This window comes from Helianthus annuus, chromosome 1 (assembly GCF_002127325.2).
Source record: "Helianthus annuus cultivar XRQ/B chromosome 1, HanXRQr2.0-SUNRISE, whole genome shotgun sequence".
NCBI classification, from domain to species: Eukaryota; Viridiplantae; Streptophyta; class Magnoliopsida; order Asterales; family Asteraceae; genus Helianthus; species Helianthus annuus.
In genome coordinates, this window is record NC_035433.2 from 134,340,778 (window position 1) to 134,359,565 (window position 18,788).

Below are 18,788 nucleotides of genomic sequence, written 5' to 3' on the forward strand. Positions count from 1 at the left end.
TCGATCCGCGACACACTTTGAGTATTTTGTGACGATTTTCGATGTTTCGAGTTCGATGGACGATGATACGAATACGATAGAGTTCCTAGTCAAATTACTTTCAGTAGTTGGGACTATATCTAACATACAATCTTCTATAAATCACGTTTCGATGTCGGTTTCGATTAAGTTTGATTGCTTTTCGAGTTTCGATTTGATTTTCGATTGATTCACTTGAATACCACACCAAACATATAGGTAAACACGCACAAGTAACACATAAGGCACACACACACGTATAACAATACCAGAGTTCGCATAATTCGAGTCTCGAGTTTGATTGATTGATCGATTAGCTTGATTATTGATTGATTAACTTTATCGCATTGTTACTTCCTACTATTCACAGTCGTAAATCGGTCGTATTGATTGAACATTCGATTTTTTCATTTATACAACACTTACTCCACATAATACAAAGTAAAAAGAACATTAACAGTCAAAGAAGTCAAAGCTGACTTGGACTTTGACTTTGACTTTGACATTCGAAAACACGGGGTGTTACAAACTGACATGTTTTAAGAATGCCAGGAACATAAATGGTACAAATTTGAAATTTGGCATGAACCAGCATAAATGGACAAACCATAGGACGAAAATGACAGTTAACTTTTTAGTTTATGATTATGATAGACGGTTAGTGATTGTATATTTACCATGCTGCAGTGGACCAAGAGAATATGCAACTAGGATTGGTTCTGCTGGTGTTGTCAATCGTCAAGCCGTTGATATTTCTCCTCTAAGACGTGTTAATCAGGCGATCTATCTTCTTACCACCGGTGCACGTGCAAGTGCATTTAGAAATGTTAAGACCATTGCTGGGTGCCTTGCTGATGAGTTAATCAACGCTGCCAAGGGTTCTTCAAATAGGTACGCAGTTGGTTTCTTTTAACGTTTGCATAAAAGGGCGGTTCGAGTAAGTTAACTGGCTGAAACTGTTTAATTTGTGTTATTTAATACTGAAAGAATATCATTTTGGTGCAGCTATGCGATTAAGAAGAAAGACGAGACTGAGATTTGAGAGAGTTGTCAAGGCTAATCGTTGAAAACGTAACAATGGGTACTTTGTTATTATAACGTTATATGTCATTATACATTATCATGTATTTGATTTATCTATAAAGTAGTATGACAAAACACACACACACACATATATATATCACTCTTCTTCTTGTTCCTCTTCTTCCTGGGCGTCTTCTCCGACCTCCTGGTAATCTTTCTCGAGTGCAGCAAGATCTTCACGGGCTTCTGAGAACTCGCCTTCTTCCATTCCTTCACCAACATACCAATGCACGAATGCTCGTTTTGCATACATCAGGTCAAACTTGTGGTCAATGCGATTAAAAACCTCACCAACCGCGGTGTTGTTACTTATCATGCTCACCGCACGTTTAGTCTTTGCAAGATCGCCGCCAGGGACTACTGATGGTGCCTGGTAGTTGATTCCGCACTTGAAACCTGTAGGACACCTGAATACACACAAATGTATAACAAAGAATACATAGAGGTGAACCAGTGTGTAAACGAGCCGAGCCTAGGGGTGTGAAATTCTGACATGACCGGAAAACCTGACACAAACCTAACACGAAATTCGCGGGTTTGGGTTTAGTATAAACAAGTTCAGGTCAATTTCAGGTTGAACCTGCGAATCCGTTTAGCTAAATGGGTCGGGTTCGGGTCAACCCGATCAGATTGGCGAGTTGACCTGTTTAACCCATTTATATTATACTTTATTTTTTTACAATATGTTTTATATCATAAATTAAATTGGGTGGTTATTTTACATCATAATTATAACTTAAAAAGAGAAATTAACATAAGATTTTACAATTAAAATATAATTGTATTATATACATTTGTGTTTGTCATAGTAAACTTTTAATTTTAATATACTAATTTGCGAAAAAAAAATTTCGTGTTGCACGCATCGTGTTCGAGTTAGCCCGAGAATATTCAAGTCGTGTTCAGGTTCATATGTATGACACGATTTTCAGGTTCGGGTCATGTTCGGCTTCGTCTAAAATTTCCGAGTGCAGGTCGGGTTGGACCCGCCAACCCACGAACACGGCCCATTTAGCACCCCTAATCGAGCCGCTCATAAGCCGGTTATACTCGAATTGATTCTAGTCTAAACTTGCCTATGCCTTAATTGAAGCTCATTTAATAAGTAAACCCAAACGCTAACGCTTTTACATCGAAACTTAAGTAGTCTCGTGAGCCTAAACGAGCCTAAACGGGGTTGGTATTGCATAAATGACATATTTCATATTTAAAGGGAAGAAAAAGTTACCAGTCAACAAACTGAACTGTACGTTTGTTCTTGATAGAACCAATAGCAGTATTAACATCCTTGGGTATCACTTGACCCCGATACATCAAACAACAAGCCATATATTTCCCATGTGTCGGGTCACATTTAGCCATCATGTTCGCCGGCTCAAACACCGCGGTCGTGATCTCATTCACCGAGTTCTCTTCATGATGAGCTCGAACGGATGATATCACAGGCGCATACGATGAAAGCATGAAATGAATACGAGGGTACGGAACTAAGTTCGTTTGGAACTCTGTAATATCAACGTTAATCGCCCCATCAAACCTTAATGAGGTGGTTAAAGACGAGATTACTTGAGAAATCAAGCGGTTTAAGTTGGTGTAACTTGGCCTGGAAATGTCTAACGCCTTTCTACAAATATCGTATATCGCTTCGTTGTCGAGTAGTGCGACAACATCCGTGTGTTCGAGAAGCGAGTGAGTCGATAACACACTGTTAAAAGGCTCGACAACCGCAGTCGAAACTTGTGGAGATGGGAAGATAGAAAACCCAAGTTTTGGTTTTTTTCCATATTCGACCGAAAGACGTTCTAAAAGCAACGAACCTAAGCCCGAACCAGTGCCACCACCAACGGCATTGAAGACCATAAAGCCTTGCAATCCGGTGCAGTTGTCGACTAACTTTCGGACTCGGTCAAGACATAGTTCAAGAATTTCTTTGCCCACTGCAAATATGGTTGTTTTGATATTGATTAATAGTTATTTGTTGTGTTTGATTTTGAATATATTATGGTTAGTGGTTTGTTACCTGTGTAGTGTCCTCTAGCAAAGTTATTGGCAGCGTCTTCTTTGCCAGAAATGAGTTGTTCGGGGTGGAAGAGTTGTCTATATGCCCCAGTCCGGACCTCATCGATGACAGTTGGTTCAAGATCAACAAATACGGCTCTTGGTACGTTTTTCCCCGAACCGGTGTCACTAAAGAACGTATTAAACGAGTCGTTGCCCGTGCCTTGTAAATCATCACTGTAAAAAATTCAAAATTATATATTTATAATGGCATAAGCATGTGTACGTAGCGCTTCAATAAAATTAAAAGAATTTGAAAAAAAAATATTTATTTATGTCTTCCTAGGGGTGTAAACGAGCCAGGCCGAGCCCGAGCCTTCCACTACTCGAGCTCGGCTCGTGATGTTTTTGTGAAGCTCGAGCTCGGCTCGGTTCGAGCCTAAAATTTTGAGCTCGAGCTCGGCTCGTAAGTAAAATCCAAAACTCGAGTCCGGCTCGGCTAGGCTCAAGATTATTTGAGAACAATTTTAAACGAGTTTCAAGCTCGGCTAGAGCTCGCTTCAATATAGCTTAAACGAGTCAAAGCTCGGCTCGAGCTCGGCCCACCAATGTTATATAATATATATATAACTAATATAAAATTATGTTTAGGCTCTGTTTAGGCTCGCGAGCCTAAACGATCTTTGTATGCAAAGCTCGGGCTCGATAGCTAAACGAGTCATATTTCAGGCTCGAGCTTGGGCTCGGACTCATTAAAGCTCGACTTGTTCGAGCTTTTTACCGATCTGATCCCTGGTAGCTCTCGAGCCGTTACGCATCATTTACACCCCTATGTCTTCCCACTCTTTCTTGATTTTATCTCTTTTTTTGCCTTTTTCAAGTATAAAAATATACATATATGCACATTCATCTGCATATAGAAAAATGATAAAATAGTATATATGCACATGTGTATTTAGACAAAAGACTATCAATAACTTTCTTTAAAAAATAAATATATTGAAATTTACAAGCATTCTAGTAAATTTATATAATAAACAGAACAATGATTAAAGCGGATTTCGTCGTTCTCAATGTATTGTTGGTTATAAAATGAAAGTCTATTTCTATATATGCACACCTCGTCATGAAGCCATCAGGTTTAATGTCATGTTCAAGACAATAAAGCTCCCAACAAGCATTCCCGACCTGAACTCCGGCCTGACCAATGTGAATGCTTACGATCTCTCTCATTTCCTTTCTTCGATCTTATAATCTATCAAGAAAATTCGTTAGGGTGCATTTGGGAGAAGAAGAAACGATTAGATTTAAGGTGTTTAAATTAGGAAAATGTAAAGTGTTAAAAATAGATTAAAATGAATAAATTCTGTTTGGGCAAGAGGTAAACACGGGATACCATACCACCTCAAGTTGCGGTTATATTTTCTTTGGTATCATTATGAAACGAATGAAAGTTTATTTGTGTTTAGGGTTGTTTTAAGTTTAACCGAATAAACGAATGGACATGAATAATCAAAAGAACGACTTTTTTTTTATATGTTGTAATACTCTAAGAAAATATACTTGTTTGTGTTCATTCATATACTAAGTGAAGTAACATACATGGAAATCTATAAATTATTCAGAAAAACAGTTTATCATTTACATAGTATTCATTTTATTATACTTGGAGGATGTCCGTGTGATGCGGCGAAAAACACAGAGACAAAGGTAATCACGTAACGTGTTAAGTTTATTTCTAAACTCAAAATAAACTATAATAATACCATACTCAAACTAAAGATAATAAAATTCTTGTTTTACGGTGTATTTTCTTTAAAAAATGTTAACTTGTGAAAAAAAATATGGCTTTTTAAAAATTGTGGAGAGAGTTAATTTAAAGATCAACAATTTATTTTAATGAATTGTTCCATATGTTTTAAAACTTTTATTAGTTAAACTTTAACATATAAAATTATCTCAAGCCTTGCAAAATATTCACTAGCATGAATTAGTTTATTATTATTGTTGCTGTTAATTATTATAATATATGATCCCACATATTTAATTATAAAAATACATCTAAATTTTATTTATTCAACCCGTGTAATAGACGAGATTTTTAATTTAATAATCTATACTATATAATAAAAGAAACCTGTTTTGTGACACTTGTCATTCTCTCATTTAATTGATTAAAATTATTAATAATACTAATAATAACAATAATATTTGATCTAATCTAATACAAATAATAATAATATTTAATCTAATCTAATACAAATTCTTATTATTAATTCAATAACCTATTGTAAAACTAAAACTTCAATAGAATCTTAAATCTTAGCTAAACAAGTTTCGAAATTCATAATAATAATAATAATAATAATTATAATAATAATAATATGTTAGACTAATTATATTATTGATATATATATATAACTAAAATTATTATCAATAATATTAATAATAGGTTTAGAATCAAATACAAAGATTCAAAAAATAAGAAAAAAATAAGAAGTCGTACAAAGGGTATCAAATAGACTCTGATTGACCTCATTCAACCGACATTAGAGCCGTCTTATCGAACTCTACGACATTAATTAATATGTACGAGTTGATGGATTACATTTATATTAACTCATTTAGGTCAATATGGTATGTAAATGTCTCTGTCTTTGTTTTGCATTTACAGGAAATATCTATACTATATAGTTTAACTTGTTCAACCCGTGTAACACATGGAGAACTAATCTAGTATAGTATATATATAAGTGGTTTTGTTGTTTGTTTATACACACATGATACATATATGGATACGCGTGCACACACATAGATATGCATGCATAAACACTCTTTTGAAAATTCACGAATGAAAATGAATGAACGATAAGTTTGTTTATGTTCACTTTTTAACAAAACAAACATTATTTTTTTTTTTTTTTTGTTCATGTTTGTACTTGATAAATAAATGTGCGTCCGACCAAAAGATTCACTTTATGTTGGTTCTTACACGCTCCTAAATATAACGAATGATCATTAATTCACAATCCTAAATGTTTAGGTTTTTGTAGTTATATTATATGGCTTTGTACCATTTCACGTGAAATACTTTGATGATTCACAAGGTCGAATGGTCAATTATAATGTTACGGTCTTAGGGGTTGTTTGCAACATCTGAATGATTAAGTGATGAACCAGTAAAAGGTCTGAACCATTAGACCCCCCGTAGTGGGGCGTTTTTTTTTAAATAAAAAAAAGGTCAATACACGCCCCTTGCCCATTACATACGGGCGTTTTTGAGCGTTTTTAGGGAAAAAATTCGATTGGCGTGATTTTAAAAACGCCGGAACTCTATTTCTTTGCCCAATTGAACCTTGCCATGTGTGTATACTTAGTTTTAATTAAAAAAAACAAAGGAAATTAGTTTTAGTTAGTTTTAACTGAAGGTGGTTTAATAAAAAGTTGCAGGTTGTTCTTGTGGGTTTTGGGAAGAAGAAGAAGCTTTTTCATTTTAGTCCCTGCATTTTAATTAGTCTTTAAAAAAAGATTTTGCATTTCAGTCCCTAAAGTTTTAAGTAGTTTTAATTAGATTTTGGAAATGTAATTTTTTTACTTAGTTTTGCATTTCAGTCCCTAAAGTTTTAATTAGTTTTTTTTTTTTTTTTTTTACTTTTGAATAGGTTTTTTTATTTCTAGTATTGTATTTTTTTTAATTTAATAAAGTATTTTATGTTTTTAATTAAAAAAATAATTGTGTAATGATTGGAAGGGGCGTTATTGGGCATTATTCCCACTACGGCACTTTTGCAATAACCCCCAATAATGCCCCCATGCTGACTGGACTGTCACGAGTCGCAAAACGCCCCATGGTGGGGGCATTATTGAGCTAACCACTACACATGGCCTTAAGTGCTGAACCAGTAAAAGGTCTGAACCATTAAGATCTTGTATAATGCTTAACCGTTCAAAGGCAAATATCTGACAAATTCATATTAGAGGTCTTAACCATTCAGACTTTGTATAAATCTTAACCATTCAGAGCCAAATGTCTGAACCATTCAGACATCTGCTCAGGAAGCAAACAGTCTGAACCATTAAGTGCTGAACCAGTAAGAGGTCTGAACCATTAAGAGCCTCATTAAGAGGTAAACAAATAGTCCCTTAATAAAGTAATTAAAATTATCAATCACTTCACTTCAAGTGAATTTAGAAGGTCCAGGAATCATCAATCTATTTAACAAGTTCAAAACCGTTGCTATATGCTCCTAACTTTTTTTAACGCCCAACAGAATCAATCACGAGCATTTTCCGGGCACTCACTAGACCAAACGGAGTAACCCGAGTCTACCACCAATTACAGGGAAAACCCGGTAACCCACCTGCCCGTAGCCGTAGGCACGACAATGAAATGACCGGTAAAACACGTTTGGCTCAAGGATCGAACTCAGCTTTCCCTGAATCTCCTATCACTGCCCACCAATGTGTCACTACGCATCAAGTGAGAGTTGAACCTGCATCTCCTAAAGATTTTGGTGTAATAGTTAAGCCTTTAACTGCCTTTCGAAGAACGACTCTTTCTAATGGACCGAGGAAACTATACATGCTTTCAACAATCTCAAAACTGTTATAGTCAATTCACTTGTTTTAGCCTTACTAGATTTCAATAATCCATTTATTTTGGAAACAAATGCTTCATCAAAATGCATTGGGGCGGTTCTTATGCAAGTTGGTCATCTTTAAACATATCCAAATAAAGCTTTATTTGAAGGCAACAAAGTCGAAGAGGAGTTACTAGCTATTCTCATGGTTGTTATATTTGATAATCAACAAGTTTTTTTTATCAGAAATGATTAAAGGAACTTACAACATCCTTTGAAACAGAAAGTCACTACACCCTAGCAACAATTATGAAACTAACTATACAAAGGTTGTGATAATAAGGTTCCAAATGCACTGTCTAGAGTGCAATATATGTGTTTATTTCAACTGGGCCTCAGTTTATTCAACCAGTATTGTGGGATAAAATCGAAGCATCATGGGTTGTAGACATAATTACACAAATTAATTACTGATTTAGGAGGAAAGGCGATTAAGAATATGGTTTGGGATGGACAAAGATTGTTAAAAGAGGCTTGTTCAAAGCCTCGACTAAGACAACAAATAATAGCTTTATATCATGACTTTACTATGGGTGGTCATTTTGGTTTTTTGCCTACTTACAAAAGGGTCAAACAATATTTCACTTGGTCTAAATGCTCTAAAGATAGGAGGGCCTTTATTAAGCAGTGTAATACATGTTTGAAGGCTAAATATGAAACAATTGCGTTTCCTACTTTATTTCAACCATTCTTATACCTACCTCCATGGACATTAAACATCAATCGTTTATAGTTGGTCAATTTTGCAAAAAAAAATCACAAACATGTCTATTTTGAACATATTTTGGCAAAAGTTGATCATATTCACGATTTACAACATGAACAATAATACCAAATCAAATGATCGTGCTAAATCTGAAACACATGCATGTTGCCATGTAATGACAAAGAACATACTTATTTTAATACATATACTTACCAAAGAGCAATCTGCAGATTAAATCATTAGTATACTAGGGGATGGTTCAAATGAAAACCACTTTTATTGTGAAAACTCGAAAACTAACTAAAAAAGCCTAAAAAAACCTAAAAAACATACAAAAAAATTTTTTTTTTTTACAATTTTTTTAGAAAAATCGCTACTTTTTATATATGGAAAAAAATTTTCAAAAAAAAAAAAATTTGGTTGTAGTGCACATGTGCACTAATACGGAAAGTCTAAACCACTTAACCCACCCCCCACCGACACCCCCAAAAACCTAAACCCCCCACCCCCCCCCCCACAAAAAAAAAAAAAAACCTAAATTCACCCTCCCACCAAAAGCCTAACCCCCCCCCCACCCCAAAAACCTAAACCCCCCACCCCCACCCTCCCGAAAACCTAAAACTAAACCCTAAACATAAACCCGAAAAAAACCTAACCCCCCACCCCCACCCCCAAAAACCTAAACCCCCCTCCCCCCCCCCCCCCCCACACCAAAAAACCTAATCCTAATCCTAAACCTCCAAAAAAACTAACCCTAAAAGCTAAACTAGACTCAAAAAGCTAATTTTAAGCATGTAATGTACATTGTAGTACATGTTATATTGCACATGTGCACTACTATAATAATAGTATTGAAAACAAGACGACACCATAAATCTTTTTTTTATGTCATAAAAAATATGCTCGAATATACTTGAATGAAAGATAAGAAAATTTGTGATCTTATGGTGCCATTTTTGTTTTAAAATGATAACGTATGGAGAAATGGGAAATGTTTGAAAAGTTATATATTTTTTGTTCCAATTTTACCCCTCCTTCATTAAAAGTCTTCCCCCCCCCCCTCCTTTTTAGTGGGTTTTAGTTAGTTTTCTAGTTTTCACAATAACTAGTGGTTTTCATTTGAACCTTCCCCTAGTATACTAATTAAGCATACAAGTTCACAGTTTATATCTATTGTTTCAATTGATTTTTTTCAGCCAAAATGGCAAACCCATAATTTAAATAGCCCTTCTTTGTTTTCTTGCTGCTTTGCTTTGCATTTTTCACCTAGAGCAAAATGTGGAGGCGGGAAAAACTTATTTTCATCAACTCCCCAACAACCAAAATGTTTCTTGAGGTATGTTCTCCGCAAGTATCCATCATCAACTACCATTTCAAGGAAGGTGAAATCACCGGGGCCTAGTATACAAGGGATTGTCCTATATTTTTCTCCCACTTTTCCGGTTACTGGTCTTGAGTGCCCCAGGTACTGAACTTCTGGTTGTGGCTTTATGGAAGTCGCATAAGTAATGTAGTGCCTCTTCCATGTATGTGTTTTCCTGCTCAATCACTATCTCTTCACGTGTGTGTAGTCAGGCTGCCATCTATCTAGCTTGTTAAACACATTCATCATTTGAAGGTGAGACCACATACCCAATAAATGGTAATATTCTACTTGAAACTCAACTAGTTCAGACGATTCGCCCTCGTTAACTACCAGATAGTTAACTCGGATATCCTGGACCCTAGTTAACATGTCTCTCGGACAATCTCAAAGTTGAACTCCTTCTCACAGTTCCTGAGTGGACAAGGTCCTTTAAGAGTACATCATTCTCCTTGGTATTGATTTAGTGTATCACTATCCTTAAGGCATCACTTACCATGTCATTACAATACTTTTTGTCAAACGCTTCCAGGATTGTTGAATCCTTATACCAAGGAAAATCAGCTAATATCTTAAGTAAGTTACCCCCTCTTGTTGCAGATGTGAGAACACACTAAATATTTGACATTTTGAAACAAACCTAGTTCAAATAGTTGTAGGCACTCCCTTTGAGTTGTCGACTTGTCGATATCGTTTTCCATGATGTTCATCATAATACATCTATAGTTAAATTGGGAATGCATTTAACAGGTTGAGTCATTTGAATGCTGATATTTGCAAGACTTAAGGATTCTGCCTCAGGGTCTGTGTCCCATGCAGCATACTGGTCACCACTTCTGTGCTGATTCCACATGCTAACGCTCTGATCTCCCAATCTACACACGAGGCGATTTTTTCTTTTCTAATCGGGCTGTATTCTCATGTTCCTCTATTCTCGTGCCATTGGTCTCCATATTTTCAACGGAGACGAGATTGTATCATCATTCCTTGTCAGAATATTAGGCGTCTAGTTGTCACAAACTTCCATTACCCAACAAAAGAATTTTGAATCACACCATATCATCTTGACGCATTCATTGATAGTAGACCATTGTTCACTAGCACCCCAACCATATTGAATGACATATTCCTATCATTCATGGATGTCGTCGAACCCTGGACGACCTTATCGAAATGACTACCTATCAGATCGAAACCTTTCAGTTTTTCTCCAAAAGAATAGGAGGAATTCATCGAATGTTTAGCCAGGTTAGCCTCTCAAAAGTCAGGACTTGTCCTTCCCATAATTCCATCCCATCGAAGAACTCCTCCTAGCCATGAAAGTTGTTCGAGAGAAAGTGTTTTGTGTCCGATTCAGAGTCGAAAGAAAACATAATGTTAAGACCCCCTAAGTACCATAAAGAAAGCATGAATGTCGTTCATCCTTTCCAGTAAATCTTTAGATTCACGGAACATTCGGAAGTCTTTTGCATGCCCAATCACGGACCTCCCCTTCCACATATTAGGAGAGAATATGATGTTGTTAAGGTAAATCACTTTCTAATGCGGTTCATATCAGTGAAAGTGTGAACCCCCGACCCCCCCCCCCTCCACACACACACAAATAATAGTAAGAAAATCTACATTTCTTTTACTTGCGCTCTATTAGTCTTACACCACTCTTGCTAGCAATAAGAGCGGGAGTATAACACACCTTGCGTATTTTTCAAGTGTTTAGCATAAGTATTTGAACATTCACGTGCGTGCTTAATAGAAGGATTAAAATGCAAATGAATGAACATAACAAATATTTTGTCTCCATACTTATAAATCACTTACAAAATGATCTAGTGGTCTAATGGTATGGTGTTTTCCACCTAGTAGTGTGAGTTCAAATTCTTGTAAGTACAAGGTTAAACGGAATTTAGGTGTAAAAAATTATTGTTAAAAAAAACTTATGAATCACTTCAATCTTTGGTCACCCACATTTGTAGGTCAACGTTTCACCATTTCCATAGAGCATCCACAATGTTAGGTTCTACAAATATGTATAAATCTTCACCAACATGTCACATTAGATTTCAAACTTCCTTAAAAAACATCATTTTTTTTCCAATAACACCAAACCTCCACCTCATATCCCACATCTTCATAATTCAATTCAAATTTTAGATATTAAAAGAATTTTTTTTACTTAAGCCCGGTCCCACCGGTGGTGTCCAGAATTGGGCTAGAAAAGAATTATTTTTTTAGTTAAGCCCGGTCCCACCGGTGGAGTCCAGAATTAGGCCAGAAGTGCGGATGCCTCACACGAACCTGAGGTTCACATCGCTTGAACCTGGGCTTCGGACTAGCCACGTAGACAGCGTTGTATATGCTCTTATTTCTAGTTTCATTTCAACCATTTTATTCACTTCATTTAGCACACATTTTATCTCCTTAGTAAATGGAACACGCAAACCAACATATTGTAAACCTTTCATGTGTGCATAGAAGTTGTAACTCAATATATATGTTTATGCAAATAGATACATGTTGCAAATTGGCAATTAGAACTGACAATTTCTGAACCTGGGCTTATAGCTCAGTGGTTATGGGAAATGAGGGACGACTTCTGGCCTTTGGTCTTGAGTTTGATTCCTGATCCCTCCGAGTTTTACTGGTTCTTCATTGTCGTGCCCTCGGGCAGGTGAAGGGTCGGGTTGTTAAGGGTTGAAAGTGAATGAACTTGAGATTGATTAACAATGGTCAAGTCCTATTAACGCTCAGGGAACTCAATGATTGAATAAGCTCCGAAAGTACGTTTATGGTGGTTAACAGAGAATTTAGGAGGGAAACTGATTATTATTTCACAAGATACCCTATACTATTACAACTGTTACTATTTATAATCCCACCCCCAACAACCCTACAACTGTCAGCTAACAACCTTTGTAACCCCTGTTGTAACCACCCACTACTAACAACCCCTGTTGCTAACCTCTGTTACTAATACCCTCTGCTATTGATCCACTGTTAACTAATCACTGCTACTAATCCAGTGTTATTAGTAACCCCTGTTGTACATTTATCCCCTGATAACATCTCTATCCACTGCTCTTTAGCCCACTGACCATTTACCCATAACAATACCTTCCCCTTAAAAGATCCTTGACCCCAAGGATCAAATGTAGAAAAATTTTGAACCAACGATATTGCATTAGTGTAGGAACTTCTTTTTTTTGAACCAGCAGTTTTGCATATTCCCATGTGGCATCTTCACGTTATGAAAACTCCACTGCACTAACCATATTACCATACTCCTATCCTTCACACCCAGGTCACCCTTTTTGACATCTTTCCACTTCCATTTAACAAGCCATCTTTTCACATATTCTTTTTTACACCTGACATCAATCTTGTGTAGCCAATAAGTACCATATTCTCTTCCCAACATACTACCAGTTTTTCCTTTCCTTTGATTTTTAGGAAATTCAGGAACATGAGTCACATTAGTTACCCCCTGATAAGCAACATCAATCAATATAGAATTTTTGTAAACCGCTTTTAAGGTCTCACTTTGCTGGTTGTACAGTTTCTGCTCTGCAATTTGTAGCTCCCTCAAATACTCCTCAACATGTGTTTTTGTCAATTTCTTAATCTTCTTAGCCACCCAAATGTGTGGATGACTTGAATCCCACCCACAACTATCTGATTTATTATGATTAGTAAAACTTTTAACTTGGGTTTTTTGAGCTTTCACCAGCCTTGACATTCGTGATTTCATAAATGGAAAATCAGACTTATTTTCTGTTTCTTCACCCTTATCAACAACAATAACATCTTGAAACTCTCTTCTATCCCCATCAATTTTTTACCCACTTTTTCCTCCTTTCCAGGACCACTCCATATACTTACTGTTTCATTTCCAACAAATTCCATATCAACTTTTTCAAGGGCATCATTTGATTCAGTTTCTTCTACTTTGTGTGATTCCCTTGCAACCTCAAGTAATGGAGATCTTAAAATTGATTCTAAAACAACCTCTTCTAATTTTGCTAAACAATATGCATGATAAAGAGTCGTAGGATTGAACATCCTCACCTTAATTTGAATGACTTCTTTCAATCCTTCCAAAAAACACTTTAATGCATATTCTTGTGAAATTTGCAATTGACTAATGAATGTGTTAAAAGAATCATAATACTCCTTCACGTTACCAAATTGTTTTGGTAATTCATTCCCAATCACAGAATCATCATTTCTTGTTAATGACTCATTAACCCTCAACCCCTCATGTTTTCTTTCATTTTTAATTGGCTCAGGCATTTCATCGAACACCTGAGGAGCAAACTCAGTTCTGATGAATCTTGATGAACCTCTTAATCCCATTTCCCCTCTAATATCACTAACAACAGAACAAAGTTGTTTAGAAGTGGATTTTGACAAATCTGACCTGAAATTAGCCAAATCGCTAATGGGTTCACTAATGGGTTTGTGATGAGTCCTCGTATTGGTTTGATTATTGACTATCTGAGTCAACTGTAAGGACAACCCAGCCACCATGTTCTTCACCTCTTCCAAACGCTTCGTATTTTCTTCGATTCGGATATTCATTTGCTGATTACTTCCAGCTTCATCAGCATCATTATGACCGTGTCTTTTTGTCATTTTTGAAGTGAAATTGTTCTGAACAAAGATCAATTGAGAACTGAATTGAACAGACGTCAAATGAAGGAATTCAACCGAAACAATGATTGAATTCAGAATTTAAAATTGAACGCTGCAAATTTTCCCCAATTGGCTGAATTAGGGTTCGTGTTTGAATTGAATCAAGAGTGTCCAAGGATAGACAGCTCTGATACCAATGTTAAGGGTTGAAAGTGAATGAACTTGAGATTGATTAACAATGGTCAAGTCCTATTAACGCTTAGGGAACTCAATGATTGAATAAGCTCCGAAAGTACGTTAATGGTGGTTAACAGAGAATTCAGGAGGGAAACTGATTATTATTTCACAAGATACCCTATACTATTACAACTGTTACTATTTATAATCCCACCCCCAACAACCCTACAACTGTCAGCTAACAACCTTTGTAACCCCTGTTGTAACCACCCACTACTAACAACCCCTGTTGCTAACCTCTGTTACTAATACCCTCTGCTACTGATCCACTGTTAACTAATCACTGCTACTAATCCACTGTTATTAGTAACCCCTGTTGTACATTTATCCCCTGATAACATCTCTATCCACTGCTCTTTAGCCCACTGACCATTTACCCATAACACGGGTTTTTCCCGGAACTGGTGGCTTGGTGGGCTAGGGGCTTCGTACGTGCAGGTTGGGCTGCCATAGGGCTACCTTTCGGCCAATAAGTGCGACGTACGAAGTATCTGGCGTTGCTTAAGTTGGACGTTCAATAAAAGAACTGATAATTTCTAAATTATTTGACTTTATTTACTTGCACCATAAGGTTCTTAACTTGTAAGTTAAGGGTAAGTATAAGTTTATTAATTATTTTATTCCAACTACATAAGTTTTATCGATCTTAAATATAAAACATGTGTCCAATTAAATTATGAATATAAGTTTATGCAAAATACTGTTTAATGTAGTTCAAACACTACAAAGTACAAATATCCATAATATCAATTATAATAAAAGACCGAAACGTAAAACAAAGAAAATAACAACTAAGTCAATTTAGGCCACACGCATTACGACAAACCTGTTAAACGGAAAAAATATAGACCGCGTAAAAACGTTAACCCACACACGCATGTTGCGCCTTGTTAACTCGTATAATTTTGAACGAAGCGTAAAACCGTTGGGTCACACAAACACGTTGCGCCGTGTTAACTCGTGAAATTTAGAATGAAACGTAAAACAAAAGGATTGCGATATATGAAAAGTATAGGAACCAAAGTTGAAAGTAAAAAAAAGTTAGGAGGTTAAATTGCAAAAGATGAAAACTTTCAGGTTAAAAGTACCAAGTCAAATAATTTTTGGTTAAAAGTGTAATGTTAATTTTTTTTTTTTTTTTTTTTTTGAAAACCTCTTTAAGCCTTCAGTACAACCCGTCTATACATAAAGTTGTTTCAAATTTATACTATGTAAATTATTATTTAATCAACTGTAAAAACTAAAATATCATAGAAATTGTGCCAATTTTAAAATGTATTGGACTAACGGCTTTTGTAACATTGAATTTTCTTAAATGTTTTGAAAACTTTTATAACATTGAATTTTCTTAAATGTTTTGAAAAGGCATTCATGGATGGACCTACAAACATAATACTAGTAAAAAATTATGTCACATATATAATTTGATCCTTGATTTTTATATGTTCTTTATTATATAGGACACTTAAAATGATAATAAATCTAAAAGTGACACCCATAAAATCATACATATTCTGTAAATAAAAATAAAAAAGGAAAACATTGTTTATTGTTTGTAAAGCTAAGCAATGATGTCAAAAGCGATGTGGCCCTCCCATTCCCAACTGCACACAATCATAATGTATCATCATGTGGTGGACAACAAATATCTTACTTGATTCTGCGTTTTCGGTCACTAATTCATCGGGCAATAAACAACACACATTCAAGCAAAACCACGAAAAAAAAGTTTATAATCAATGCACCTAGGATTCAACCTGTTTTATATAAAAAAAATGTTAGAAACGTAAATAAACAATAATGTTATTAGTTGTGGATCCATAGATTGAAAAAGATTTACGTATAACGGATACTATGTTTTATGTTTTTGGTTCTATATTTTTCATAAATCAGTTTATATTCATATGAAAACATTCATAAATCGGTATGATTTTCATGTATACGTTTATAATGAAGAAACATTCACTATTAATTTTATTAATTTACTGAAATCTAAACTTTTTATACCCTCATATTTATGATCTATAATTACATTTCTTGTCATTTCCCCTGTATGGTTTATTAAACCTTTTTAGGAGTTGATTAACTCATTTTTACAGCTTATAAGTTTATCAACTTAAACTTATAACATTATTCATAATATTAAAAATAAATTTAGAGTTAATTACACGAATCGTCTATGTGGTAGACCGGTAGTCCACAACACAATTTTCTTTCCAGATTATTAAAAGTCGCGTTTACAGTCTTCACTATTCGTCAACCATGACACGTTTGATCATTAACACTCTTATATTAATTAACCGATAACGGAATTAAACAAACACATCACAATTCACAAATAATATCTATAAAATTATAATTATAAACACATAAACAAATAATGAATTCACATTCACATCATAATAATGTGCAACAACATGTCAAACAGTCACCATAAACACAAAACAAAACAAAACAACCTCTGAAGATCTTAATCAATAGATCAATTTACAAACAAGAAGCCGAACGAAAGAGCGATAACGGAAGCGACAGCGGTCGGGACAAACATGCTGGCAGATGAGGCCGGGCCAGGCGCGGCTGCTGGGGCTTCTTGAGCTGCCACATTAGTGACCGCGATCAACATAACAATGACGGCGGCGAATAGCTTCATCTTCATTGATTCCATTGGAGTTAATTTGAATGAGAAATGAAAGAAGGTGAAGTTGTGAATGAAATTGTGAGTTGTGAATGTGAGGGTTTGATGAAGGGGTGGTTAATATAGGCAGGGGATGACCGAACTGCCCGTTGACAGGTTGTTGTTTATGTGGGGCTGCCAAATAGCTGTGGCCAACGGTTGTATTGCCGTTTTCGTGGGCTCTACTCATTTGTCACTTATTTGTGTTTTCAAGTTTAAACTAGCTTTTTTTTTCCTTTTTCTTTTTTTTTTTAATTATAAATTATAAACTACTAAACTAGTATTTAAGACCCGTGCTTTGCAGCGTGATGGTTAAATTGAAAGCTAGACCGAAGAATAGATGTAAAAATGTTGAATCACGTACGCGCACAACAGTGTGTTAACTCGCAAAAGCTAGAGCAAAACGTAAAACATAGAAAAGGATAACCAAGTTGACTTAGAGCCCTCATATTGCGATGGGAAATAACGTAGAAACATTGAACCATACACGTGCGTTCCAAGAAAGAGAATATTCCTACAAATCTACAATCATACTAAAATAAAAATGATTGGGCTTTAGAAAATGAATTAAAACAGAAGCCCAAACATAGTTTAACAAAACATGAGTTTGCTAGCCTAATAAGGTTTAGATAGGCCCATTAAATCATGACATTTTCTAACAACCAATAGTCCAATAATATCAAAAACCCCAAAAAGTAAGTTTTGTTTTAGTTTTATTTCCGAACTCATACTCCCACATCTATGTTATGAAGAATTTCAAATCAAAGAAGAACTCTGTTTGACTTTAAAACAATTAATAACAAGTCAAAACTATTTGTAGTGTTTGTTCTACGTTAGTGAGTTCAACACTTATAATTTTTTAACCGTCACCAATTAAAAACTTCGGTGATAGTGGTCGACTAACAACAATATTTATTGTTGGCTTTATTTATTGGGAACCACGAGATAGAACCAACCCATCTATACTTGTTGTCGTATGTTACTATGTTTAACTTCTAACAACGATATTTATCATTGAAGTGATTTCCAAGATACCAAACTTAGAGGTTTGTCACTGAAAAGCTTCAAAACCTAACCAAATTTTGGAATGATTAACATTGTCACCAAATAAGTATAAGAACATACATATAGTGGCAAACCTACATACTAGCCAAGTGGGGCAGGCGCCCCTCTTAAAAGATAAAAATTACTGTAATTTGTAGACAAAAATCAAGATCGCACCCTTAAAAGTTCGGTTACCCCCCCCCCCCCGATTGCACCCCCAGAAAATAAATCATGAGTCTACCACTACATACATACCCTTTTTTTGCGAGATCGAAAATGGTTGTTAAATTACCATACGTGCTTTATGAAAAGATCAAAATATACTTTTCATAGGATTAGGAAGGGGCTTAGGCATGGATTAGATTAAAAATATACTGTAATTTGTAGACAAAAATC

The 18,788-nt window shown here is 35.4% G+C and overlaps 2 protein-coding genes and 1 pseudogene across 2 annotated transcripts; 1 reads left to right on the plus strand and 2 right to left on the minus strand.

Moving 5' to 3' along the window:
• Positions 1-637: 637 nt before the first annotated feature.
• On the plus strand, positions 638-1,085 carry LOC110931927 (annotated as a pseudogene).
• Positions 1,086-1,198: 113 nt separating this feature from the next.
• LOC110879261 (tubulin alpha-5 chain) lies at positions 1,199-4,332 on the minus strand. Its single transcript, XM_022127689.2, has 4 exons — positions 4,220-4,332; positions 3,122-3,336; positions 2,330-3,038; positions 1,199-1,508 (listed from the first exon to the last, which is right to left on the minus strand). The coding sequence occupies exons 1-4, from the start codon at positions 4,330-4,332 to the stop codon at positions 1,199-1,201; spliced, it is 1,347 nt and encodes a 448-aa protein (XP_021983381.1).
• Positions 4,333-17,005: 12,673 nt separating this feature from the next.
• On the minus strand, positions 17,006-17,414 carry LOC110879251 (arabinogalactan protein 12-like). Its single transcript, XM_022127680.2, has one exon. It carries the CDS (start codon positions 17,337-17,339, stop codon positions 17,157-17,159), a length of 183 nt encoding a protein of 60 aa, XP_021983372.1. The 5' UTR covers positions 17,340-17,414; the 3' UTR covers positions 17,006-17,156.
• Between the last annotated feature and the right edge of the window lie 1,374 nt (positions 17,415-18,788).